General features: G+C 40.4%; 1 protein-coding gene across 1 annotated transcript; it reads right to left on the minus strand.

Moving 5' to 3' along the window:
* Positions 1–27,904, minus strand: LOC109058288 (WD repeat-containing protein 75-like). The gene is made up of 21 exons (XM_042730471.1): positions 27,737–27,904; positions 26,540–26,669; positions 26,296–26,361; positions 26,110–26,209; positions 25,557–25,681; positions 23,926–23,996; positions 22,606–22,722; positions 22,424–22,512; positions 22,162–22,320; positions 20,958–21,017; positions 20,753–20,868; positions 19,391–19,566; positions 18,620–18,771; positions 18,315–18,495; positions 12,190–12,284; positions 10,984–11,079; positions 10,680–10,849; positions 10,049–10,108; positions 9,816–9,959; positions 8,208–8,314; positions 1–439 (listed from the first exon to the last, which is right to left on the minus strand). Exons 1-21 carry the CDS (start codon positions 27,820–27,822, stop codon positions 241–243), a joined length of 2,499 nt encoding a protein of 832 aa, XP_042586405.1. The 5' UTR covers positions 27,823–27,904; the 3' UTR covers positions 1–240.
* Positions 27,905–27,910: the final 6 nt, after the last annotated feature.

A 27,910-nucleotide genomic window follows, 5' to 3' on the forward strand; every position in this document is an offset into this window, starting at 1 on the left:
TACATTGTTCAAAAACTTCTTTATAAATTATTGTTGATACAAACTGGATGAACATTATACTGACATTCAGAGTTACAAAATAGCTTTGTTGTCTCAAAAAGAATCATCAAACCACTAATGGGCTACTGCAGTCCAAATAAAAAATTGCTAACCAACCACTGGTTTGGATCTGAAGCAAGTTGGGAAGAATAAAAAACACAAAACACCACCACACATTGACAGGATTGTGAAATTGCTTCATCACGGTTTGGAGTCAATGAGGCCAGCCATCCAGCTAAAGTCAGTCTTTCTGACCCTCTTCAGTTCCCTCTCTTGTGCTTTAGAAAGCTTCGGGGTCACCTCATCCACTGAACCCTGGGCTCTGAGCTCCTGCTGACTATCACATGCCTCCATTTCCTCCTCAGAGTCCTCTTCCTCTTTCTCACTGTCCATTTCCTCTCTGAAGGCATGCCAGAAGAAGCAAAAAGGAAAAATAATAACATATGTGCTTGCAATACAGAGCATCTCAGGAAAAAGGAGAAGGGAAAATGAGAAGTAGGAATGTTAACTGTGAACTTTCATAGAAAATATACATTCATAAATATTTATTATTAGGGTTGGGAACCGAGAACCAGTTCTTAATCAGAACCGGTTCTGTTTTTTTAAAAAACAACCGGAATCGTGAGCACTTTCTACGTTTCGGTTCCGAAAGCGGTTTTGGTGCGACACATGACCAAGCACTGTGAACAGCCTTGGGCCGTCATTTCCCGTAAAGGATGTCACAAACCAAATAACAAAAATGCTGCTCTGCCTCTTTAATTACTGAGCACATGGTTTCCCATGACGCACACTCCACAGACGTGCCACGCCGCGTCTAACTAATGAACACATCGTTCCCTTATCGAGTCGGTCTCTCGACATTACGTATGGGGAAATCCATTTCCTCGAAATTATGAAGTCTGATTGAATAACTCTTTTGCTTGCAAATAGCCAATGGCACCCCCGCCCTCACCTGATTGGCTGACAGCCCTCAATATAGGTGACGGCGGGCGCCAAAAAACCTCAGAATCTTTCTTCTTCACTTGAGTCTGGTTTTGCCGTGGATTCACGCATTCAGAGCGGAATATTGTGGAAAATTATCCCCTCTCGCGTTCCGGCGATTTTTTCTCTTAAAATGTCACTTTGCCGCATGTGTGGTGGGCCCATTGATTTCCCGGACGCACACAAACAGTGTGTGCTATGCCTGGGTCGGGCTCACGCAGAGGCGGCATTCGAAGGTTCGGGATGTCGTGCCTGTGAGGAGCTTCCCATCAAGATCCTTCGTGCAAGGCTGGCCGTTACCCGTAAAGGTGGCCCTGTATCTCCTGCCTCTCCCCCGTCCGCCGCCGTCGAGCCGCAAACCGAGAGACTGTGGAGAGCTCCGTCCACGGATTCTGTCGAGGTACTGCCGTCGGCCCAACGCCCACGCCATCCTCACGTGGAAGATCCCCTCTCATACTCTGAGGCCAGTTACCGCCCTCTACTAGAAGCGCGGGAAATGGTTTCGTTTGGATATGACGAGGACGACGCCATGTCTACGAATGCCTCCGACCCGGGAGCGTGGTCCGAGGCCCCGTCTGAAGCCGCCCCCGCCTCGCTGGATACGGAGCTTATGGCGATCCTCACGGAGGCGGTGGCAGACATGGAATTGGAGTGGACAGCCCCCAAGGAGTTGCCGTCTAAGAGATGGATGGACGGTTCCTTCCTCGGCGCGGGCCGTCAGGCTGATGCCCCGCAGAGACCCGCGCCCTTTTTTCTCTGAGGTCCACGAGGAACTCACTCGGTCATGGCGCTCCCCCTTACTCAGCCCGAGCCCATGCACAGGGGACCCAGCTGCTGACGACGGTGGAAGGGGCGGAGAAATTAGGGTACGCGCGACCGCCTCCCATTGTCGAGGATGCTATCGCGGCCACCTGGCGTCTTCTCCTGGCTGGAAGACCGCCTCTTTGCCTTCTAAGCCATGTCGAGCTACTGCTCACATCGCCAAGAAGGCATACATTTCGGCTGGACATGCAGCATCTGCCCTCCACACGATGGCAATCCTGCAGGTCTTCCAAACTCGGCTCCTGGGGTCCCTGGACGAGGAAAGCCCGGACCCAGAGTCGCTCAGGAAGCTGCGCACGGCGGCGGATCTCGCTCTCGCGGCGTCGAAGAAGGTCGCACAGGGAATCGGCCGCAATATGAGCAGCCTTGTGGTCCTGCATCGCCATCTGTGGCTGACGCTGTCCGGCATGCGCGATGCCGAAAAGAGGCAGTTTCTTGGATGCGCCGGTGAGCCCCACCGGTCTTTTTGGTGTTGCGGTGGAGTCTCTGTCGGAGAAATACGCCGAAACCGTCAAGCAGTCTAAGATGATGCCTCATCTCCTGCCGAAACGGTCTCAAGCCCCCCCTGCAGCGAGGTCCAGGTCCTCTTCAGCGCAGCGTCCGGCGGGATATACCAGGCGCGCGCGTTCCCGAGCGCGGTAGAGCGTCGTGAGCCAGAGCCACCGTTCCGCCAGAGGCAGTCCAGGAAGCCCCGTTTTGGTGCAAAAACCGCCCTCTAGCAGCCAAGGGCGCCCGGCGTGCAAGAAGGAGCAGCGTTCCTGATGCTCGTGCCAGGGGGAAGAGAGCGCGGGACGTGATCATCGGACCCGCGGCGAAGAGGGCGTGTTCCCGCCCAGAGTTCGTCAACGGCGTAAATGTTGTGACAATGAAACCGCTGTGTTCTGTTTCAATAAACATGCATTACATGCCTCAGCAAAAAAAGAGCTTTCTTCCTCCCTCTACTATTACCCGCGACATAAGCGAAGCCTCTACCCCGAGAGACGCTTCGCAAAGCGGAAGCTCGGGGAAACCCGAGGAGGTGACTATGTATGTTCCCGTGCAAGAAGCCGCGGACGAGTCACCTGCCATTCATATAGCGGTCAATGCTTCCCCGGTGGCTGGCGCGCAGCCCCCCGCCGCAGCATGCATTAATGCCCCCTGTATCGAGTCATCTAAGCGCTTGGTCGGCGCTCCCGGCGGCATCTTATTGGGTGATCAACACCATAAAACGCGGCTATACGCTCCAGTTCGCTCGCAGACCACCCCGCTTCGACGGTGTAATTATGACAGAGGTATCAGAACAGAGCGCCCCGCTGCTACGGGCAGAAATCTCATCTCTCCTGGCAAAACAAGCAGTAGAGATAGTGCCCGAGGAGCGGAGAAATTCCGGGTTCTACAGCAGTTATTTTCTAGTTCCGAAAAAGGACGGAGGTATGCGCCCCATCTTAGACCTGAGATTACTGAACAAAGCGCTCGCGAAACGCACGTTCAAGATGATTACTGTGAAGCAGATCCTCGCGCACATTCAGCCCGACGATTACTTCATTGCAGTGGATCTGAAGGATGCGTACTTCCACATCCAGATAGCCCCACATCACAGGCGCTTCCTGCGTTTTGCATTCGAGGGTGTGGCATACCAGTTCAAAGTGTTGCCGTTTGGGCTCGCTTTGGCCCCCCGCGTATTTACAATGTGCATGAATACAGCGCTCGCTCCCCTGAAGCTCAGTGGAATGCGCATACTGAACTATCTCGACGACTGGTTAGTCATCGCGCGGTCGAGAAGCGCTCTCGAGGAACACAAACACAGACTCCTCACCCACCTGACAGGTTTGGGGCTGTCTGTGAACATTCAGAAGAGCACACTGCAGCCGCGCCAATCTATCACATTCCTGGGTATGATACTGGACTCGCGCACTATGATCGCGAATCTGTCAGAGCCGAGAATCCAGTCGATTCACAATACACTAGCCCTCTTCGTTCAAGGCAGAGCTATCCCCTTAAGAACGTTTCAGAGGTTGCTCGGTCTGATGGCAGCTGCAGCCTCCGTCTGCAGACTGGGCTTGTTGCACATGAGACCGCTTCAACACTGGTTACAGGGCCGAGTGCAGCAGCCGCGGGCGTGGAGAGCGGGAACGGAACGCCTTATCATAACGCGTTCATGTCTCGAGACTCTGGCGCCTTGGTTCGGCACGACCATATTCGAGCAGGGTGCTGCTATGGGCAGAGTGGTCAGACGTGTAGTGGTCACTACGGATGCATCACTATCGGGCTGGGGAGCCCTATGCGATGGCAGACCAGCATTCGGTACGTGGGCAGGGGACCAGACGCGCTGGCATATAAACTGCTTGGAGATGGAAGCGGTTCATCTAGCGCTGCAGAGTTTCCTTCCGTTCGTGAAAGACCGTCATGTTCTCATCAGAACGGACAACACGGCGGTGGTGGCGTACATCAATCGCCAGGGAGGTTTGCGTTCGCGATCCCTGCAGGGATTAGCGAGACAGCTGCTGTTATGGACGGACAGGGTACTTCTGTCGATTCGAGCAGTCCACGTACCGGGCAGTTTGAATTGTGGCGCGGACATGCTGTCCAGGGACGGCATTGTACACGGAGAATGGAGGCTCCATCCGCAAACGATAAATATGATCTGGAATCTGTTTGGCAGAGCGGAGATCGACCTCTTTGCGTCGCAGGAGAACACCCACTGCCCTCTGTACTTCTCGCTGACAGCATCCCCCCTGGGGGGAGACGCGCTGTCGAGCCGCTGGCCCAAGGGACGGAAGTATGGTTTTCCCCCAGTCAAGTTAATGCCGCTGGTGCTGCAAAAGATCAGGGAGGAGAGATGTGCGTTGATTCTGGTAGCACCCAAATGGCCCAACCAGCCGTGGTTCCCGGAACTGGTGAACATGTCGCGCCTTCCCCCGTGGCGGATCCCGCCGAGAAGGGACCTTTTATCCCCCAGGCGAGGGGCACCATATGGCACCCCAACCCAGAGCTTTGGGACCTACATGTGTGGCAGATCAGCGTGGAGTATATCAGCGAGTGCTGCAGACAATAGCAGAGGCTAGAGCCCCTTCGACGAGGCGCTTATACACTCTGAAGTGGAAAGTATTTGCTAACTGGTGTGTTGACAAAAAGGAGGACCCCAGGAGTTGCGATGTCTCCATTATTCTGACCTTCCTACAGGAACGTCTGGATGCTGGCAGTTCTCCATCTACAGTGAAAGTCTACGTGGCCGCTATCGCCGTTTTTTTCGTGACTTGTTAGCCGGCCATTCAGTGGGGAGGCACCCCCCTGATAACGAGCTTTCTCCGGGGAGCTAGACGGCTTAATCCACCCCGCCTTCGTCAGATGCCGGTTTGGGACCTGTCGTTAGTGCTTAGTGCGCTGTCCGACCCACCTTTTGAAACCAGCCGAGTCTAGCGACCTTAAAGTGCTCTCATTTAAGACGGCGCTACTGCTCGCGCTAGCTTGCGGGAAACGAGTGGGAGACGTGCATGCCCTGTCAGTGAACAGCACATGTATGCAGTTTGGACCGGATGATTGTATGGTCAGACTTTTACCCAAACGTGGCTATTCGCCTAAAGTGCTCTCAACGCCGTTCAGAGCTCAGATAGTTACAATTCAAGCATTTTGCCCCGAGGAGGACAGTAATTCAGTGTCTCAGAAGTGCGCTTTGTGCCCCGTGCGTGCCCTGCGTGCTTATGTGAACAGAACTAGCCAGTTTCGAACTTCAGAGCAGCTTTTCGTCTGTTACGCGGGTGCCAAGAAGGGCAGCGCGCTGTCGAAGCAGAGGCTATCACACTGGATAGAGGAGGCTGTGCGACTGGCTTATGCTTCCCGGGGAACCGCCTGTCCAATCGGGGTGCACGCCCACTCCACAAGGAGTTTGGCGTCGTCATGGGCTTGGGCGAAAGGCATGTCTATTCAGGACATTTGTTTCGCAGCGGGCTGGTCGTCTCGCAACACGTTTGCGAGATTCTATAACTTGGACATTCCTTCGTTCGCATCACATGTGCTTTCAGTGCAGGAGGAGGGAGTTGAGCAGTCATTGGACTAGGCTATGGGCACGCCCCGCCTGGCCCGTGCCCTAGCCATGGTTTAGACCAGGTCGTATAGACAGCACAAGTTATTTAAGTAATAGCTGCAGTTGATGTATTCATTAGCTATCTAATGTGGCCCCCTTATTATGCCCACATTATAAGCCGGCAGTGTATTCCTAAGCACCAACATATTGCTGCATTTTCCCCATATCACACCAGTGTTGCTTATCTGGGTGCACGGGATTACGATGGTGTAGGAGCCAATCTGGCTCGGTGCCAAGAGGTGTTTCAACCAGGTCCGGTACCCGACCTAGAGCTAGCGCGTTGTAAGAATTAGTGCTTATGCTCTACTGTGGCTCGATGCGAGCTGGGCCGGACAGTTTTTCCCACACGGCGGGGGTTTTATTGTTCCCCATACGTAATGTCGAGAGACCGACTCGATAAGGGAACGTCTCCGGTTACTCACGTAACCTTAGTTCCCTGAGAGGAGGGAACGAGACATTACGTAACCTGCCGTGTGGAAAGCCTTCCAGCCTCATAGCTCTCGTTCAGTCGAAGATTCTGAGGTTTTTTGGCGCCCGCCGTCACCTATATTGAGGGCTGTCAGCCAATCAGGTGAGGGCGGGGGCGCCATTGGCAATTTGCAAGCAAAAGAGTTATTCAATCAGACTTCATAATTTCGAGGAAATGGATTTCCCCATACGTAATGTCTCGTTCCCTCCTCTCAGGGAACTAAGGTTACGTGAGTAACCGGAGACGTTTTCCACGATTGTACGCGCACTCACGTCTTAACTGATAACTGCGCCTAACTAACTTTGTCAACGACAACGAGATGATAACGAACTAAAACTCTTTTTAAATGACAAAAACTATGATGAAAATCTATTGACATTTTCGTCAACGAATAAAAACGAGATGAAAATGTTAGAGTGACGATTTGGGAAGAGATTCATTCAGAACTAATCTGCTGCATAGTCAGGAGGTTAGACGCGTACATATGAACCGGAGGGACATAAGCTAAAATACACTTGCTGCACGTCTCATAAAACATTAAAAAATGTCAATATGTGGGAGTAAGAAAAGAGCAGACATATAGATAAATAAATCTGACGACGCAAAAGAACTCATTTTGGTCCGGTTTTCTGAGCACAGACACTGAAGCATTCACACACAGACAGCGCTTCTCACTGCGCGCGAGTACTCCTTCGCGTCACATGAACGGAGAATTATACACAAAATGATGTTGAATTGTCCGTTTTGAGAGTATTCACGTAAACACAGTTGATTACGTCTTAAGTGAACATAAACAGCAATGAGAACGTGTCTCAGTACATTGCATCCATGTATCTGGTTTTAAAGGGACAGCACCTTAATTTAGTTGCTATTGATGTTAATCAAGCAACAAAAGAAAGACAGAAAATAATAAAACCTTAATATCAAACCTATATAAATGAGTTCAGAAATTTTAGAGAAATGCTTAATAAATGCATTACACTGTAACTAAACCCATTAGATTTTAGCCTACTAAATTTACTATAGATTCAGTCAACTAAAATCTTAAGATATTTAGTCGACCTAAGCTAGACTTTAACTAAAAACAATTCAGATGACTAAAATATGACTAAAACTAAATGGCATTTTAGTCAAAAGACTTTGACAAAAACTAAATAAAAATTTGCTGTCAAAATTAACACTGCTGTACACGTACCGGCAGCACACAGCTCCTGCCGCTACTAAATTACATTATATTTGTCCAATATTGTCATTAATATGCATACTGACTTCAACAAGGATCATTAAATAAATAGACTGCTACTGTTACTTAAGTATGAGGGTTAGATTATTTAGTGTACAGGTCATTTCAAGAGTGATAAACAAAGGGTTACAAAATATTTTCATGCATTTTAAATGTTAAAAAATGTGGAAACCACTCATTGCATCACACCATCTCTTGACTGCATTATTATTTGTAAATAGGGGCTTTATGGAGTGTGTGTATACATGGTTATAAGTATAACAGCTCATATTTCATTAATTTTGGGAAATTAACAAGTGTCTTAACCCTCAAGGGACTTTTAGGTCAACCAGCTTATTCCTGCTTGAAAAGCAAAATGTTACTGATAGTGTAAAAAACATAAACTTTGAAGCACATGTGAGTGATGGACTAGCATTACTCAACATTACTTACTACCTTACAGCAACACTACATTCAATGAACGTAAATAAAAAATTTTTTTTTAAATGGAACCGGATTCGGAACCGGGAATCGTTAGGCAAAACTGGAACTGGAATCGGAAAATTTCTAACAATACCCAACCCTATTTATTATGCATGTGAACAAAGTACCTGAGGGGGTCTTGCTGGACTCCAGTGTTGGAGATCAGGAAGGAATTGACAAACATTGAGCACAGGACTGACGCAGCAGGCAGAACATGAGCTGGTGTGTGTAACAACTACAACAAAAATAAAGAGGAGAGACATTACAATAAATAAATACCTAAAACTCCCCCTTTTTTTTTATACAGTAGAAACCGTAACATTGCTAAATATTATTACAATAAAAAAAAATGTTTTCAATTTTAATACATATTAAATGTCATTTATTCCTGTGATAACATTACATTAAAATACATTAAAATGTATCTTATATTGCAATAATACGTACTATTGTCCTGTAAAAAGTAAAAATCAGCATTTAATAATCATGATAACAATATAATATGTGAACTTGGACCACAAAACCAGTCGTAAGGGTCGATTTTTGGAAATTGAGATTTATATATCTCCTGAAAGCTAAATAAATAAGCATTCCATTGATATATGGTCTGTTAGGACATGACAACTACTTATATACAACTATTTGAAAATCTGGAATCTGAGAGTGCAAAGAAATCAAAATTTGATTGGTTGATTGCGATTTTTTAGTGTGTAATGCTGTTGTTTGAGCATAAACAATATCTGCAAAGTTGCAGCGCTGAAAGTTCAATGCAAAAAGAGATGTCTTTTAAAATTCTGGCAGTTTAATGCCTATAAAAACGGCTGGTAAGGGACTACAACGAGCTTCTTCCCGGGTTCGTGACATCACAAAAGCCCAGATAAACCCCGCCCCCGGGAACACGCAACAAAGAGGGAAAGGCCATGTTGTGCTGCTTTAGAGAAGAGGAAGAGAAAACTAGGGGTGCACGTAAAAAATGTGTTCACATATGAATCGTTGAAAGCGTTATACATGGATGCGCGTACGGTTGCTGTGCTGTATTAAAGCATTAATCAGAATAAAACCGTATATTAAAAGCTAACAGAAGCAGTAGCATTTACAAACAACAGCGTGTCTAAAAGTATGAGACAACAACAAACATACCATTATGAGCCGTGCCTGCACAGGTTCTGCGCGATCCTCTTCATTAATATTCCCTACGTCTCAATCGGGCTCAAATTGATAAGCAATATAGAGGACCTCATTGTTTACAATACAACCAGAGCACATTCTGAGCTTGAGGGGCAGGATGTTCAGACATGCTCTAGAGGCAGTTTAGCGGATCACAACACACTGAGCCAGCTGACCAATCTCAGCCCATCGCATATTTCTGAGGGAGGAGCTTTATAATAATAGGAAATATTCGAGGCATTTATCAAAGAAGGGACAGATCGGTGTGGAAAAAATGCAAATTATGTGACAAATAATGCGTTTTTTTTTTTAAACATGAACACATGTTAGACTGCACCCCATAAACACAATCAAGCCTAGAAAATAAACAGTCAACCACCTCTTTCAGACTGGTTTTGTGGTCCGGGGTCACATATAATATACTGTAATAGAATTTGCAAAAAAAAATAAAAAAAAAATAAAAAAAATCACATCTCTGATTACTCCAGTCTTCAGCGTCACATAATCCTTCAGAAACATAATATACTGAACAGAGAGCCTAGAAAGCCTACACAGGTAAAATGACTTACTTCTTTGATGGTAACGGAGCCCTGTGTCTGTTGGGGTTTGTCAGCCGCTGGATGGGACTGTGTGTTGAGTTTCTGCTGCTGTTGTCTGTGTTTGCCCAACAGCAGGTAAAATGGTGTTACAGCAACACTGTCATCAATGACAAGCTGCACAAAAGACACACCAGAGAGCAGTTACTTTGAGGGTCTTCTAAATATGTGAGAATAAGGATGGTGTAAAAAAAACAAACCAATACCTGTTTACTTGAAGACAACATTCTGTCCTCCTCTGTTGCTGTGCTGAAGGTCAATAAATCCTGATAATTGAATACAGTCCATTTTAATGGAAATGTCAGGACACAGTATAGTATAAGAACATATTTACAGGCTATCCACAGTTCACCAGGACTATGTAGTTGTTTACAATTATTACTCTTACAATTTAACCTTACAATTTAAGCAATTTAAGCTGTCTCTAGCTCAATATACTTTATTATTTATCATTTTAAATGTATTGTTTAATTTATATATTTAAATACATTTTAAATATTTAAATACTTTAATTACATGTAATAAGTTAATGTAATGTAAAATAACAAAATAAAAATAGAAACAAAAATATAATTTTTTATCCAAATTTTATAATTAAAAATATTTTTCTAGTAAACTTCAACTTTAATTTTTAATATAAAAATTATATAGCTTTTATCTTAAAAATAATATTAATGCTCATGTATTTTCCAGGAATTAAAAACACTATTTTAAAATTAGTCTAGGTTTTCAATGAGTGTGGGAACTAACAAACGTAAAAAAAGTAAAAAACCATCCTACTGGTATGTGTACGTGTGTTTAAAGGCCGTTGTGTGATTACAGATATCACTGAAATACCATATTTTGGGTGAGGAAGTACAGCTGAGATCTGTTGAGCCACTGAGTACTTTCATCACAACTGTTCAACGGCTCTTCTCGAGGAACAAAGACGGCACGGTGTACCTTCTCTGAACACACATTCTTATTGGTGAACAGAGGCCGTGGCTCGCTGGGTTTGAAAACAAACACTGTATAGAGACCAGAAAATAGTCTGATGCATTAAAGAAACAAACTAAGATAATATAATATAAGATAATAATAAAAATACACATTACTGCTAAATGTACTTCTAAACAAAGGAGATGACCTTTCAAACACTTACGGTCTGTATGTTTAGACTGGTATGAAAAGGCGGCCACATTTTCTGAAAAGGGGTCTGGCTGCAGCTTGGAAACGTCCACAGATGTGCTCCACTCCACTGTTGAGTGAAGGAGATTTGACATTACATAAAACTGACCTTGCAAACCAAAAACCTGACTGAGGCAAGCCTATTTACCCACCAGAAGTTCACCCAAAAATTAAACTCCTGGCATTAATTACTTACTCTCAGGTTGTTTCAAACCTGTATACTGTTATTATTTTCAAACATTTACAGTAATCAAGAGCTGTCAAGCTCCTAAAAGGACCAAAAAGCCCATGAAAATACCATAAAAGCAGTCCATGTCAGGATTATTATGGTTTACTAAAACCATTCTTGGGGGAACTGAAAATATGAAATTTGAACAAATATTAAAAGGAAAACCAAACCCAAAAATAAAAATTTTTCAATAAACAACTAACCCCAATGTTCGTTCCAAACCCGTATAATCTTTGTTCGTCTTCGGAACACAATTTAAGATATTTGGATGAAAACCGGGAGGCCTGTGACTGTCCCATAGACTGCCAAGTAAGGTCCAGAAAAGTATGGAAGAAGTCGTCAGAATAGTTCATCTGCCATCAGTGGGGTTCAACCGTAATGTTATGAAGCGACGGGAATACTTTTTCTAAGCGAAGAAAACAAAAATAACGACTTTATTCAACAATTCCTTTGTCAACAGTCTCCTCTGTGTCTCTCCATATCCCCGTATGCTGCGTATGCTCTTCTGTATCATCCGCGCAACAAGGATGCGCTGTTTCTACGTGTATGTAGCTTTGATTTGAAAGAAAATAACGGATCCTTGTGGCGCGGCCGATACAGAAGAGAATACACAGAGGAGACTGTTGACAAAGGAATTGTTGAATAAAGTCGTTATTTGTTTTCTTCGCTTACAAAAAGTATTCTCGTCGTTTCAAAGTATTCTCGTCGTTGAACCATTGATGGCAGATGGACTATTCTGACGATGCTTTTCATACTTTAATGGACCCTGACACTGTTATTTACTTGGCAGTCTATGGGACAGTCACAGGCCTCCCGGTTTTTCATCCAAAATATCTTAAATTATGTTCCGAAGACGAACAAAACTTTTACAGCTAATTAACAACATGTTGCTAACCTATTTAACACAAAATTTTCATTTTGGGGTGGAGTATCCCTTTAATGACTACTTACATTCACAAGTGAGGAGATTCCAGCAGCAGAGAAGGTTTTTGGTGGTTGTGCCAAGCAAGTATTTGGAGCAGCTTAACCGGCCGAAACAAAGGTCCCTGGTGGATCAAAGTAGCTGCCTTTAGTTGGTTTCACCATTTCTAAGACCACCATGATCAGCAAAACCCATGTCAGTTTCACATTTCATCAGATTAGTCTCAGTGAGTGATAATCAGTTGTCTTACTGTTAATCAGAAACTGATATGACAACAACAAACAGTTTAAAACAACATTAATATTAAATATCCAGAGGTCTTATAATTGTACCAAAAGTCTACAAAACTTCAAATGGATTCAGTTGTGTGTGCGTGTGTGTGTGTGTGTGTGTGTGTGTGTGTGTGAGAGAGAGAATGAAATCAAACATGGTGTAAAGCTGGCCCACAACTTTATGGCTCAATAATTAAGCATGAGAGGATTAGAAATACTGTACAAAGCAGATTTAGCACTCGTAAGTTCCTGATTACTATAACTACGTATCCACATTCCATGCTTCATGATACAGTAAAACACTAACTTAAAAATCTGTCATCATGTTATCTGCAAGTCATATGATGAAAGACATTTGAAAATGTACTGGTTATGCTTTAACATACAATTACAAAAAAGCACAATAAAGTCAAGTGAGTTAAACTCAAGAACCAAATCAGTCTGATTAGTAAACCAGTCACTCGGATTCAAATCAACCAATTCACTGAAAAGATCAGACTCAAAAGAACAATTTGTTCAAAAATTGGACATAGCTACTTTTTTAATCAATATTTCAAAGAGAGCTGGGGAAGATGTGAAGATTATAGTGAATAACTGCTAAATTTCAACCCGTTCTTCACACAAAGTTTCATTTATCTCCAGAAGATTTGCAATATGGTGCGAAAAGTCATACGAATCTCTTTTGTGGTGCTTTCACTGCAAGGAAAAGTAACTCTTTCTTGGACCATTGTGACAGATTTTTCGAACTCTTCCTCTAAGACCAATTTACTAGTGCTGTCACAATACTGGAGTTTTTAACAGAAAATTTCTTAAGTTTTGACACATTGCATTCCCAAAAGCATGTTAAACAGAGACAGAGTTCACTGTATTCAGTGTGAACTGAGGGGCCATTTTCACTACGTTTTCAGCCAAAAATGGTAAGCTTATCGTTTTCGTGTAAACGCCCAATACAGGAATCTTTGAAAATGGTGACGTCATGCGCGTGCGAACTACATGTTAGGTATTACAGACATGCACAGTACGTGTCGATTTTTTACTGGAAGCATAAACAAATACATAACAATGGCAGATTACATGGTAGTGTTGTTGCTGCTAAAGAGTTTGCTAACGCAGCTAAAGCTGCTATTGCTATGAATAAGGAGTAGAGCAACAGTCGTTGTGGTGATTTTAGTGACGGAACTTCCCTACAGGTACTGTTTACTTACAAGGTGATAGTGCCAACTATATGAATGGCGCCAGCATGAGTTTCAAGGCAACAGAGTTCACCGCGTACTTTAATTCAAAAGACACAGACCTGTACATAGCAAAACTTAGTACATCAAGCATAACAGATCCCTATAATGCCCCCGTGGTGCTTTTAACGTATAGCCTATCAATAAAGGAATGGATAGGTTTTCCAGAACTACTTTCCCTCCTAACATTACTCCGGAGACTCTTTAAAAGCCTACAAAAGCCTGGAAGCGTACAAATGGACGCAATCTAATTTTCTGATGAATATTCAACCTGCTATGTTGTCACTGGAAGATTAAGTCAAATGTGTTTTTAGCTAAAGTAATCGACCCTAGCTGGCATAGCTATATCACCGTGAGAACAATAGACATCATAAATGTCATGAAATCTTAGCCGTTTAATCCCAAATTTTGTGTTGGTTTGCATGTTTTATTGCAGTGAACCATTTTAGTCATCTATCGGGATCCTTAGGAATACGATAAATTGATTTCCCCTATATTTATGAAAATGCATATTTTTGAATAAAAGATAACTTTTCGATTTACTATGGGCTGCTTTTGGTGCTTGACACTTTTTTTTATTGGTCATTTTGTGTGTTTTACGAATAAGATAGACCTTCTTAAAATGTTTTTTCTCTATTTTGCAATAAAAGACGGCTTCCCTTATTGATCACATCTTGGGTAGATTGCATGTTTTTTTGCACGGCGGTATGTTGGACTCGTGAAAAATAATCACGTAGTTTGTATTTGCCAAAACTGATTTACCCAAGTCAAAACACGGATAGAATTGGCATTAGCGCGAGCGCTGCTTAATTGTGATGCAGGAGCCACCAGCCAGCAGAGGATTCTGCAGCCTTCCTCAAACAGTTATGTTCAGGATTTTCTGATTTACTTAATGAATACTGTCGGGGTGGGGGGTGGGGGCAGAAACGGGCCAAGGTATGTCACGTACGAGACACATAAATTAAGCCCAATATACAGGACGTACCGGCTAATAAAAGATCAGACTCAAAAGAACAATTTGTTCACAAATTAGTCATAGCTACTTTTTTAATCAATATTTCAAAGAGAGCTGGGGATGATGTGAAGATTATAGTGAATAACTGCTAAATTTCAACCCATTCTTCACACGAAGTTTTATTTATCTCCAGAAGATTTGCAATATGGTGCACAACGTCATACAAATCTCTTTTGTGGTGCTTTCACTGCAAGGAAAAGTAACTACTTCTTGGACCATTGTGACAGATTTTTCGAACACTTCCTCTAAGACCAATTTACTAGTGCTGTCACAATACTGGAGTTTTTAACAGAAAATTTCTTAAGTTTTGACACATTGCATTCCCAAAAGCATGTTAAACAGAGACAGAGTTCACTGTATTCAGTGTGAACAGAGGGGCCATTTTCACTACATTTTCAGCCAAAAATGGTAAGCTTATCGTTTCCGGGTAAACGCCCAATACAGGAATCTTTGAAAATGGTGACGTCATGCGTGCGCAAACTACGTGTTAGGTATACAGACATGCACAGTACGTGTCGATTTTTTTACTGGAAGCATAAACAAATACACAACAATGGCAGATTACATGGTAGTGTCAGAGCCCGTGTACAGAGAGCCTTCCCACTCCCTATTAAGTCCTATTGTACCGAATTTTGGTTGCAGTTCCAGCAGAGTTCCACTGGGGGCGACCGCCACGAGTGCAAAATGAATGGGAGTCTATGGGGCTAGATGGCTAAATTTATCCCTTTCACCCCCAATTGCCGTTGAGAAATCTCAGATCTGATTGCAGGTTTTGCAAGTTCAACATGGGTTATAGGTCGAAAGTTGAATGACCGAGTACTTATGTCCTTTCGATTTCTTACAGGTTGAGTTGTTGTTGCCCATAACACGCTAGCATTCTGCTAATAAACGTATAACGTATCACGTCATTGACATTTTAAAAGACTTTTTAAAGCAAATAAGTGACTCTAAAAAAATCTAACACCCAGCAATGTGTAATTTCTTTGCATCTCCTTTTGAATACAACATTCAAATTACTAGACAAAAAATTATATCCTGAGAAAAGTGGATTTTGAGGGGTATACCGCCATTGACCTCCATTCATTCTGCACTCGTCCTGTGAGCGCCCTCATATGGAATCAGAGTGGAACTGCAACCAGTTCAGAAGCCGGAAGTGTAGTGAGAGTGAAACTTCTCGCCATATTAGACATTCTCTGGTAGTGTTGTTGCTGCTCAAGAGTTTGCTAATGCAGCTAAAGCTGCTATTGCTATGAATAAGGAGTAGAGCAACAGCCGTTGTGGTGATTTTAGTGACAGAACTTCCCTACAGGTACTGTTTACTTACAAGGTGATAGCGCCAACTACTGGCCTGGCATACATAATACAGTGTTTTTGGCAGTTTTCGCAGATATGTGTTTTGAAAACGTTGTTGTGTATGTGTGAAAAAACGCAAGGGAAAAACTTTTCCAGTTGTGACTACATTGTTGTCATGTAAACGCAGCTTCAGCCACTGAAAAAACTGGATAATGATTGCTTAGCTCTGAAACATGCAGCACAATATTAAAATACACATTTACTGTCGGAGAGAGAAATGAGAGTGAGAAAGCTCATCTTGTAACAGTATGTAGAGCTCCGGACGTCACATGACCCATTCTGTTTACACCACCATGCTGGCAGGCAGGGACAGCCGAAGGCGAATATGAAATGAACGGCGCCAGCATGAGTTTCAAGGCAAAAGAGTTCACTGCATACTTTAATTCAAAAGACATAGACCTGTACATAGCAAAACTTAGTACATTAAGCATAACAGATCCCTATAATGCCCCCGTGGTGCTTTTAACGTATAGCCTATCAATAAAGGAATGGATAGATTTTCCAGAACTACTTTCCCTCCTAACATTACTCCGGAGACTCTTTAAAAGCCTACAAAAGCCTGGAAGTGTACAAACGGACGAAATCAAGTTTCTGATGAATATTCAACCTGCTATGTTGTCACTGGAAGATTAAGTCAAATGTGTTTTTAGCTAAAGTAATCGACCCTAGCTGTCCTTGTAGGTAGCCATAGCTATATCACCGTGAGAACAGTAGACATCATAAATGTCATTGTGTTGGTTTGCATGTTTTATTGCAGTGAACCATTTTAGTCGTCTATCGGGATCCTTAGGAATACGATAAACTGATTTCCCTTTATTGGACAATCACGTATGTGTATATATATATATATATATATATATATATATATGTATATATATATATATATATGAAAATGCATATTTTTTAGGGGTGGACGATAAATATCAGCAGATAATTAATGTGCATCTGACAAGCTGCGCAAATCCACGTTCATTATCAGCGTGGATTTGCGCAGCTTGTCAGTTAACAACGGCTCTGTGTAGTAACAGCTGCTCTATGTGAAATCACTTGATGGAAATTACAACTAAAAATACAACAATCTATTATAATTCTTTTTAGCATTTTTAGTTTGTTTTTATTCTTAATCACACCTAATATTTTTGAATAAAAGATAACTTTTAGATTTACTATGGGCTGCTTTTGGTGCTTGACACTTTTTTTGGTCATTTTGTGTTTTTTACGAATAAGATTAAGAAACTATTACTTAAATGTAAAATGTTTTTTCTCTATTTTGCAATAAAAGACGGTTTCTCTTATTGATCACATTTGGGTTGATTGCATGTTTTCTTGCACGGCGGAAAGTTGGACTCATGAAAAATAATCACGTAGTTTGTATTTGCCAAAACTGATTTATTCACAAGGAATGTCATGCACTTTTTATCTGAGCTGCACCTAATGAACTTCCTTTTTTCAAAAAAAAAAAAAAAAAAAAATAAATGATGGAGTGAAACTGTGTCCCTGTTGACCCTGCAGGACTTGGCTTGTGCTCAACTCCTTAGCAGGACTGAATCCTGTCTGGCCACCATCTAAATCTTAATTACATAATCCCCTTTCACACTGCGTTTCCGGCAAATACACGGGTAATGTGTCCCGGCATTTGTACCCGGGTCACTAGATTTTGCTCTTTCACACTGCCAGTGATTACCCGGAATATGTGCGTGCGTTCACACACAACCACATATTTTTGATCTGCCTCAAGTGATATCAGGGTGTGACGTGTAATGTACGAGTCGAAAACACTAGGCATGTTAACTTTCACTTAAGCTGGCGAATGATCTCAGCTTCAGCGCGGAAAGTAAGGAACTAACTGATCTCTGCTTCGTTACAGTTTGCGCATATTTTTTCGTCGCGAACGTTGATCTGCCTTCAAAACGCGCTAAAAGAGTCGCGCGACATGGCATTAGTTCTGGCTTTTGTTCACACAACGCTCATTCCGGGACTGAACCCGGCAATGTTACTAGGTCCCCGACCCGGGTTCAATCCCGGAATCAATCCCGGGACGTGTTTGCTTTCACACAGAAGTCGACCCGGCAATGTTCCGGCAATTTTCCGGGTCCGACGTGCAGTGTGAAAGGGGCTTAAGTTACTATTATTCAGACTGTGTGAACAGTTTAGTGAATGCTAATTCACCACTCTGAATGGGAAACACATCTAAAGACCTCATGAAACCTGTGAAACCCATTCCAAATATATTAGAAAGTGTTTGGACTGGCTCTTTTGAGTGATAAAACAACATGTCGCACCTTATTACTCCAGGTGGTTGGCAGAGGGTGGTGAGCATCTCCCAGGTGTCTGGGCTCCATATGGTAATGACTTCTTGGAAGCTCACTGCCAGGAGAGAGCTATCGGCTGAGAAACTGCAGTTTGTGGGATTTAGTTTATGGTAGCTGCCCACAAAATCACATGACCAGAAGTTCTGGTCCTCTAAAACACAAATGGAAATGCTGCGGTGAGACAGGTATGTCTGGATTCAGACTCGTGACCTTTGGTGTTTGGCTTCTCTGTCCAATACTAACACCTTTGCAAATGTCTGAGGGGTTTGACTCACGTTGTGTGTCCGCGTCAGCACCCTGACACCATGCTTTGAACTGGCTGTCTTCTGCTGCGGTCACCAGCATGGTGGTCTCCTCAGAAGAGCTGAAGCACATGGATATAATCCGATCCGTGTGGGCGGCAGTGATGGTAGTGTTCAGTACGAAACTAATGGGACAGAACAATACACCAATTACAGTCTAGAAATAAAGTCTGTTTAGACGTATGAAAATTCGTATACTATCATTCAAAAGTTTGGAGTCATTTTTAAATATTAATTAAAAGAAATATAGAAATTAAAGGCATCCATGTTACAAAAGATTTCTATTTCAAATAAACGCTGTTCTTTTGCACTTTCTATTCATCAGAGAATCCTAAAAAAAATAATAAATATAGTAATAAATGTTTCTCAAGCACCAAATCAACATAATAGAATGATGATTCTAAGGATCATGTGACACTGCTGTAATGACTGCTGAAAACTCAGCTTTGCAATCACAAAACGACATTTTAAAATAGATTCAAACAGAAAACAGTTATTTTACATAAATACTTTTTCTAATAAACAGGTTTAAGTGATAATGTCATGGTTACGTTATCGATACGAAATGGCACAAATACAATTATTTTTAACACTAATGAAGGAAGGACCAGTACCAAAATATTTGATTGTTCATTTGAAGTGATATATTATTTGCTTGTGGACTATGAGAAATGGCAAAATCGTACATTTCTTGCATGAATCACATGTTTGATATTATTCAAATCGGCAATCTAGCTTGAATACCTTTGCGTTCTTTCATCAAAAGCCCACAGTTTGAGGAAAAACTCAAGATCAGAGGATTTTTTTCCCCTTTCCTCCACTGTAGCAAGCCAGGACCCTTTTATGTCAAAAGCAGCCTTCACCACTTCAAACTGATCCAGACCCGCTTCATAAATATATTCCTGCTGCACTATGTCCAGCTGTGAATGCAACACACAGACCGTTACGCAAAAATCTATGCATAACATGATGAACAATGTTTGACATGAAGATCCCCACAGATCATGTGATTTCATCTGACATATGTCGGGTGACAAACGTATACGACCCTTGTCAGCAGAACACACAAGATTGAAACTAATACGACAACATGTGATGTGACATTTTTCCAGTACATCCTTCCCCATATACCAGTTTATTTTAGAGAAACGTTAAAGGGGTCATATGATGCGATTTCATTTTTTCCTTTCTCTTTGGAGTGTTACAACCTCTTGGTGCATAAAGACGATCTGTGAAGTTGCAAAGACTAAAGTCTCAAATCCAAAGAGATATTCTTTATAAAAGTTAAGTCAACCACACCCTCCTAAAACAGCTCGTTCTAACACGCCCCCACGTCTAAGTCACAATGTGGGAAGATTTGCATAATGCCACCCAAAAGTTCACGCAAAGAAAGATACGCAACGTGTGGAAAGACAGTATAAGTCAGCGGTTCTCAATTCCAGTCCTCGCGCCCCCTGCACATTTTGTATGTTTCTCTTATGGCTTCAGACGTTTGTTCTATTCGAACGTAAGTGCCCTGCGGAGTGGTTATCACAGGATATTCCGCCATGATTCCAGTTCGAAGGGAACGTATATGTTGCATTCAAAGTGCATTGAAGTGTGCGAGACGTGAATTGAAATTGTATTTATTTATTTACAGAGGTATATGATGTCACGCTTGTCCGTGTGTAAAGATGCTGCGCAGTGCAAATCCGTGTCATTACTGTCATTATAATCCTTAATTATGCCCCCACTGGATGCAACAAATGTCTTGTTTGTGATAGGTTTTAATGTTTTTGTCTCGGCGCCATGGGACACACAGAGGTGTAACATTTCTGTCACACGCTTGAGGTATTCAGCCAATCACAACGCACTGAAAACACCCCCAACCATACAAAACCACAATTTTCATAAAAAAAAACAATGCAAAAAAGAAGAATGCGCATAAAAAAGGCAGGGCATAGAGGAGAAACTAAAATGTAGAGTATGTGGAAAATAATGTGTTTTTTAAAACTTAAACTGCATAAACCCATTTCATTACACCAAATTCACAAAATAATGTTCTTTTTAGCAACATCATATGACCCCCTTTAAGCTTTATCAAAGTATTGACTGCGACAGACTCACATTGTAGAGATGCTTGTCACGCAGCAGCGAGTAGAACTGTAAATGACCCGGTTTCCCATTCAGCACTAAAGCTTTACTGCGCGGGTCAATCATTAGATCAGTCAAAACAGCATCTCCTGAAAGCATAAAAAGCATCGGAAGAAATAAACATTTACTGCAATAGTTAGGAAATCTGAATGGCTCGTGCAAATGAGATTTTACAAACCTTTGACTAAACCCTGAATTACTCCACACACTTTGAAGCTGCTCTCAATAACTGTGATCTCTGAGGAGGAAGAGAAGGCAAATGACAAGCCAGAAAGCACACAGAAATTATAGCATACTGAAATATGTGGGTAAATACTGACTAAATTTGAATTTCACAAAATGTACATATCATAAGTATGACCATATAAATTACAATCTGCATGAAGTGAAGCCATTAAGGTTTTTTTTGCAACGCAATATTATTTTTTTCTGCCCATATTCTCATGAACTTAATCAGTGCCTTAAACCAGTGTGATTTTAGAAACAGTTTGTCCTGAACCCACAAATGGGGACCCAATAACAGCAAATCAGAATATTTGTTTGGAGAAGAACGTTTGGAGTAAAAAAATTTTTTTTTAATGTTTTCAAAATAATTCTTTAATGGTCACAAGACCAGTTTAAAAAAAAAAAAAAGTAATATTATAAAATATTATTACAATTTAATAAAAAATATTTTTAATATATATATATATAATTTTAAAATGTAATTTATTCCTGTGATGGTTATTGGAATAAATTCCTGTGATTAACTGAATTTTCAGCAGCCATTACTCCAGTCTTCAGTGTCACATGATCCTCCAGAAATCATTCTAGTATGATGTTTTGGTACTTAAAAACATTGTTTTAAGAATGTTGAAAACAGTTGTGCTGATTACTTTAATTTTGGATTTTTTGATGAATAGAAACAACGTTTATTTGAAACAGAAATCTTTTGTAACATTATAAATGTCTTTACTAAAACTTTTAATCAATCTAATGCATCTTTGCTGAATATCCTTGCAGAAGTTCTTTTAAAAACCAAGTCACACTGACCCCAAACTTTTGAAGTGTAGTGTATCTGATGTATAATATACTGTTTTGTGGAGTGAGATTTTGGACCAGTAAGATTTCACTTTTATACAGTAATACTTAAATGTAATCTATAAAAATACAACAAATATCATAATGTATAATTACTTGACAAGTTTCAATAATATAGCACTTTATATCATTAAAATATGAGGAATGAGATTTTTTCATGTTTGCATTAACATAAGATGTGGGGTGCAAAAAAATGATTTATGTATAAAAAACCTTAATTAGTCTTTCTTTACACAAAATAAAATTTATTTCAACTTAATTTTGTAGTGAAATCCCAGATTCACCACAAAGAACAGACTTACTGTTGTCTGAATGAGAGGTGCAAAACAACTGGCCATCAGAGGATGCTGATATATGTAATATAGATCCTCCGAGACGCGGCAGGAACTCTTTTCTGTTGTCTGCCCCATACTGCCACTGGACAAGCACTGACTCAATGCCTCCACTCAGCAGATGAGTGCCTGTAGAGACAATAACAGTCGTGTTTTCTCAGATGGGGACTCTAACACAGATTTAAAACAGAGGAAGCAGTGAAAAAGTGTGAAAACCCACAGTACTACCCACCTTCTGGAGTAAAACACAAAGTGTTCACAGCATTGTGATGCCAGTGCTGGGTGGAATATGTGTACTCTTTTTTGTGAATGAAGTTTCTCCTGTAGCAAAAACAAAGTTGATTTAAACCTCCGATTCTGATCACGTGACCTGCACATGAACTTTAAGAACCGGATAGAGAACTCTGGCCTTACCAAAGGCGGATCTTTCCGTCTTCATGACCCGTGGCGATGCAGTCGTCTGTTGGGTGACAGGCTATGCATGTGAATGCGTTTTTGGCTCCTTTCTTATCTGTGGCTTTTAAAGAAAAACTACAAAGAGAAAAGAAATAAAAATAGCCATTGACATGCATGTTTCACTGACTGACTTCCATTTAGCACAAAAGGAACATTTTTAAAAAAAAATGTACATTTAAATATATATATATATATATATATATATATATATATATATATATATATATATATATATATATATATATATATATATTATTTATATATTTTTTTTTTTTTTTTTTTTTTTTAATAAAATGATAATAATAATACATTTTTAACAGATATTACTACAGATTTTGTTTTATGTCCAACCACTAACCACTACATTGTACCAAATCGATTTTAAATTGTTCTATTTTTGCTATTTGACAATTAAATTACAACAGCAACACAGCAGGAATTATATTTCATTATAATCTTTGTTAATTTTTTCTTTGTTTTGGAATACACCTAATTATTAAGATACACATTTCTCACTTAATTATTGATAGTTCATTAACCACCAAAATTACACACCATCACAAAAATCCAATGTATACTGTACCTAGTAAAACGATACAGAAATGTAAACCAAGTGATCAGACAAATACCAAAACATTGTTCCTCGTGACAGTTAGTTAGCATTATGATAATGAAAATGTGATTTTGGTGTTTCTCGTTTTTTTTTCACATTACAGTAATGACGTGGGGGATGAATGAAAATGTCACACACAAAAAAATTATATATTATAGCAACATTTCTGTTTTTTGTCTAATAATATATATATATATATATATATATATATATATATATATATATATATATATATATATATATATATTTTTTTTTTTTTTACAGGACATTTCAAAATACATATAACTTCCAAGCCTAATAATCAATAGTCAAGCTGTCTTAAGGAGATAATAGTTAATAGAAAGCTCTCGTTAGCTCCAATTCTAAAAAGCACCTGAATTATGCTATTTATTAGTAGGCCAATAACCAAATTACTTGAAAAGTGTGCATATTGGTCACACCTTTTGAGTCATATGGGTTTTAAATGACTAAGTAGTCTAAATGACAATTTTGAGGTGGACTATAAGGTGGTGTTGTCTCAACTTATTTGTTGTTTTCACACACACACAAAAAAAGCTCCATTACACATGTTGTGTTTCCTGAGGCCAGTAAATAAGCAGTGTGGTTGAACACGTTCCTACACGTTCTGACCTTAAAAAGGCTATTTAGGATACAGCGGTTATTACCTGTATGTCTTCTGCTTCCTGAAGAAATACACATTAAGTTGGAGATGCCTGGCAAATGCTATGTATTCCCCCTGAAAACAATACACCAAAAAAAACACAATGTTAAGAAATGACTTTTTCTCTTGAGCTAATTGCAAGGTTGCTGGTTCAATGTCTTGAGCTTGAAGAAACACAGGTCCACAACAACAAGCAAGGTTCAAATGTCATGATGTGTAATGGCTTTACTAAAACAACTAGTAAAGGTTTAATAGGGTTGCACACGGCACTCAGTCTACAAAAATAACACCAGGATGTGCCACACTAATTAACCTACAGGGGTTTAAACCATGTTTACTACACCACATCAACACTTACAAGAGCAATGACTGTGCAGGAAAGCGACAAATTTACCAATAACAACCTGAGCAGGTATGACATAGCGTTCACCCAGAACAACCTTCCTCAGCCAGACATCAACTAACATTTAGTATTACATCATAAATAAAAACAGCCATACGAGTTGGATTTTAGGACCTCTTTGGTGGGGAGATTTTTCCAAGCAGTCTATACTGTTGGTAACTGTAAACTTTATTTAAAAGATCTGGCCTCAATATAATTTCTGACTGAGTCTTCACAGAAATATCCAATATGGACAGATACACTCAGATTATCTTTGATGCCATCTAATAAAACACTAATAATTTAATACTGTTAAATGTAGCCTTTAACAGATCTAAAAGTGAACATCCATAAACATTCAGACCAAAAATGACAAATGCTGTGATTTCTACATTTGCTTGCACCACTTAAAATGATTAAGTGTTTCATTTTTAGTTTAAACAAAATAGTATAACATTTTAATATTGCCCATGACACAAAAATAATTATTGCCTTATCTGTATAAGACAGAAACCTTATCTATTATATAGAGAGTGTTGAAAATAAGTGTTATTTTTTGTATTGTTGCTCAAGATTAACATAAAGGGAGATCTGTTAGTGTTTAGTTTTTGTTTCATGCTGGGATTTACACGTACAGTGAAGTTTCAGCTACACAAAGTATAGTGTGTAGTTTATTTGTATATTAAGAAATATTCTTTTTTTGAGAATTCAACTGAAATAAGTTCACATTACTCATGCCTACTGGTATCTAAATGTCTCAACACTAACTTGTTTGGTTTTAGAGTAATACAATTGTATTATAACATGATCTGTTCCTGTTCCAAGATATCACGGTGTCTTTCAGATTTTTTTTTACATTAAAGGATTTGCTTACACTTTATTTTAAGGTGTCCATGTTACAGTGCAATTATACATTTAAGTACTGTGTAATATTAATTAACTACATGTACTTACTATATGGTTAGGGCTAACATTAGGGTTTGGCTTAGGGTTACTTGCATGCAATGCATAATTTATTGTTACAGTATTATAATATTAAGTCCATGTAACGTGTAACAAAGACACCAAAGTGTTATCGAGGATTTACTTTTTTATAGAAATCGCATTGATAAGGACCTACACTTTGGAAAAAGCCACGTTTATAAATGCCAGATTTGTTCAGGATGGCTTGTTTTGTAGACATACCTCAATATTTTTTTTTAAAAAAAAGGATGTAATACCCACACTAAAAAAAAAAAAAAGTGAACTCTTACCCCTCTACCGAAGGCCGTGCAGCTGGGGTTTTTGCTGATATGACTGGAAACAGCAGACATCTCTTTGGCCTCCACCTCCTGCTCTGCTGACTTGGGCAGATGTACGGAAACCAACTGGAAACACTCTGGACATGCAGACACACAAAGCCCGGAGCTCAGGAAAATTTCAACTGTTTCATGCACTTCTACCTAATTAAACAAACTGATAAGATCCTGAATGTTACAGCTGAGGTTCAGAGATGTGAACGGTTTGGTGCAGGCAAGTTTATTTTTTGATACTTCAAGGTTAGCGCAGTCCGAGCTATTTGTTATGGAGTCTCAGCCTCAGACAGTACAATCACTGATAGACTGTTACATTCATATCATGCCTTTTTCACACAAAAACGTTTTGTTTGGCTGGCTTAACTTATACTGTGTATACACACATATATATATATATATTTCTCCTTTACAGAGTCAGAAAATTATTTTGCTTCAAAGTGTATCAGTGAAGAGTGCCTGCTCCTAATGATGTGGCAGGAATCTACTCCACCTGGCACCGTGAAATACATACCATTTTTGGAATCTGTAGCCATTGAAACATGAAGAAAAAGTACTCCCGTGTGTTTCTCGGACACATATATTGCAAACAAAGGGCATCCGATGACAAATGTCTGAAAAAATAAATAAAACAACAAGAAAGGCATGAAAATATTTATTGCAATAGCGGCCTTGTATTTCCTCACAACACCAACTGTACCTTGATAAGGATGCCGTCAATGAAGTCCCATAATTTAACAGTGCCATCTACTGAGCAAGAGTAAACCTGCATGCAGAATGAATAAACACATTAAACAATAAATTCTGCTGTTTAAGTAACCGTAAACCAGTAGCAAACAAGCTGGATAAGAATTCATTTGAATGCTGACTGACGAAAGAAACTGAATCAAACCTTATCAACCATCTCAAGCTTTCTATACACTGAACTCAAGTGATGCACAGACCTGCAGGTGGTTGGCAGGATTCAAAGTGATGCCGGTCACTTGGTTGGTGTGGCCCTGCAGACTGTGGAGCCACTCTTCTGTGCGTGTGCTATAGACCTTCACTAAATCCCCAGAGGCACACAACACAAACCTGCAACCAAGATTCTTCCTTCAGCTTATACATTTAAATACACTGCATGCAAATTATCAAAACTCACATCATTTAATTGTTTTAGCATAAAACTGATTTTTATTTATTAATTAATTACTAAAACCATGAGTTTAATTGTAAATTGTAAATTAATCTACTTTGGCATAAAATACAATAAATAAAATATTTGTGTCAATTAAATTGATTTCCATTGCATTAATGCAGGATTATTGTAATGAACCTAAAACCATAAACACACTCATTATTTCTGCAATTTGCAGAGACAACATTTCTAATTTTTATTTAGTTTAACTTGATGCTCTAAAACAACTAACACTGGAATTTTAAATAACACAACAGATTAACAATAAATAAGTACAACTAAAAATACTTAAAGAAAAAAAATATCTAGTGCACTAGTGACTAGAACACTAGACCAATGACAAACAAACCTAATACATTTTTGGAAAGAGTAAATAATGGAGCCACTTTAGTTTTATATCATGAAGCTAACTATTGTTTCTACACAATTATTATTTTGTGTGTGTGGTGTGTGTGTGTGTGCATGAAAATATGACATGACTGCTTTCTTTTAACTTAGCAATTTAGGAAGAATTCCTTACAATGGGATCGTCATACTGAGGGGTCCTTAGAATTAAAAATGGTAAACAACAACAACAACAACACAGGGTGGTTGCAGCAAACAAAGCTGGTAAATTTCGAAAGATCTGCAATACCTTTACTGTATTTTAATGTCAAAATAATGTGATTTACACAGATTGATTATTTTGGTAAAGCAATATGCATGATTAACGTTACCTGCCTGACAGAAATATCTGTATCTTTGAAAACAAGCAGAGTAAACAATCACTAAAGTTAATCACACTTTAAAATATGCAATTTAAACCTGTCATTCAGGCAAGTGTTCAGACACACATAAAGTTTAATCTGCTCTCAGGCTGATCATGCATCCCTTTGAGAGCTTCATTCCCTCCAAACCGGCTCAATGTTTAAGATGATAAATTCAGAGAATATACAGAAAGAAGTTCGCTTGATTTAGCGGATACCTGGAGTCGCTGGAGATGATCGGAGGTGTAAGGTTTACTTTGCTGCCGCCGCAGCGAACCACGCGGATATCACTCGTCTCCACCATGTTTTTCTGCCTCTGAACATTCACATCACATGTGGCCGCTGCGCGTTTCTTCTTCGCCTGCAGTGAAACGAATCTACCGGATCACAGC

Source organism: Cyprinus carpio, chromosome B9, assembly GCF_018340385.1.
Source record: "Cyprinus carpio isolate SPL01 chromosome B9, ASM1834038v1, whole genome shotgun sequence".
In the NCBI taxonomy this organism is placed as follows: domain Eukaryota; kingdom Metazoa; phylum Chordata; class Actinopteri; order Cypriniformes; family Cyprinidae; genus Cyprinus; species Cyprinus carpio.

Coding starts and splice junctions, on each gene's coding strand:
- LOC109058288 (XM_042730471.1), bottom strand. CDS start 27,822: ATGGTGGAGACGAGTGATATCCGCGTGGTTCGCTGCGGCGGCAGCAAA. Junction 26,670..27,736: donor ATCATCTCCAGCGACTCCAG/GTATCCGCTAAA, acceptor TCTTGGTTGCAG/GTTTGTGTTGTGTGCCTCTG. Junction 9,960..10,048: donor TGTTGTCTTCAAGTAAACAG/GTATTGGTTTGT, acceptor TCTTTTGTGCAG/CTTGTCATTGATGACAGTGT.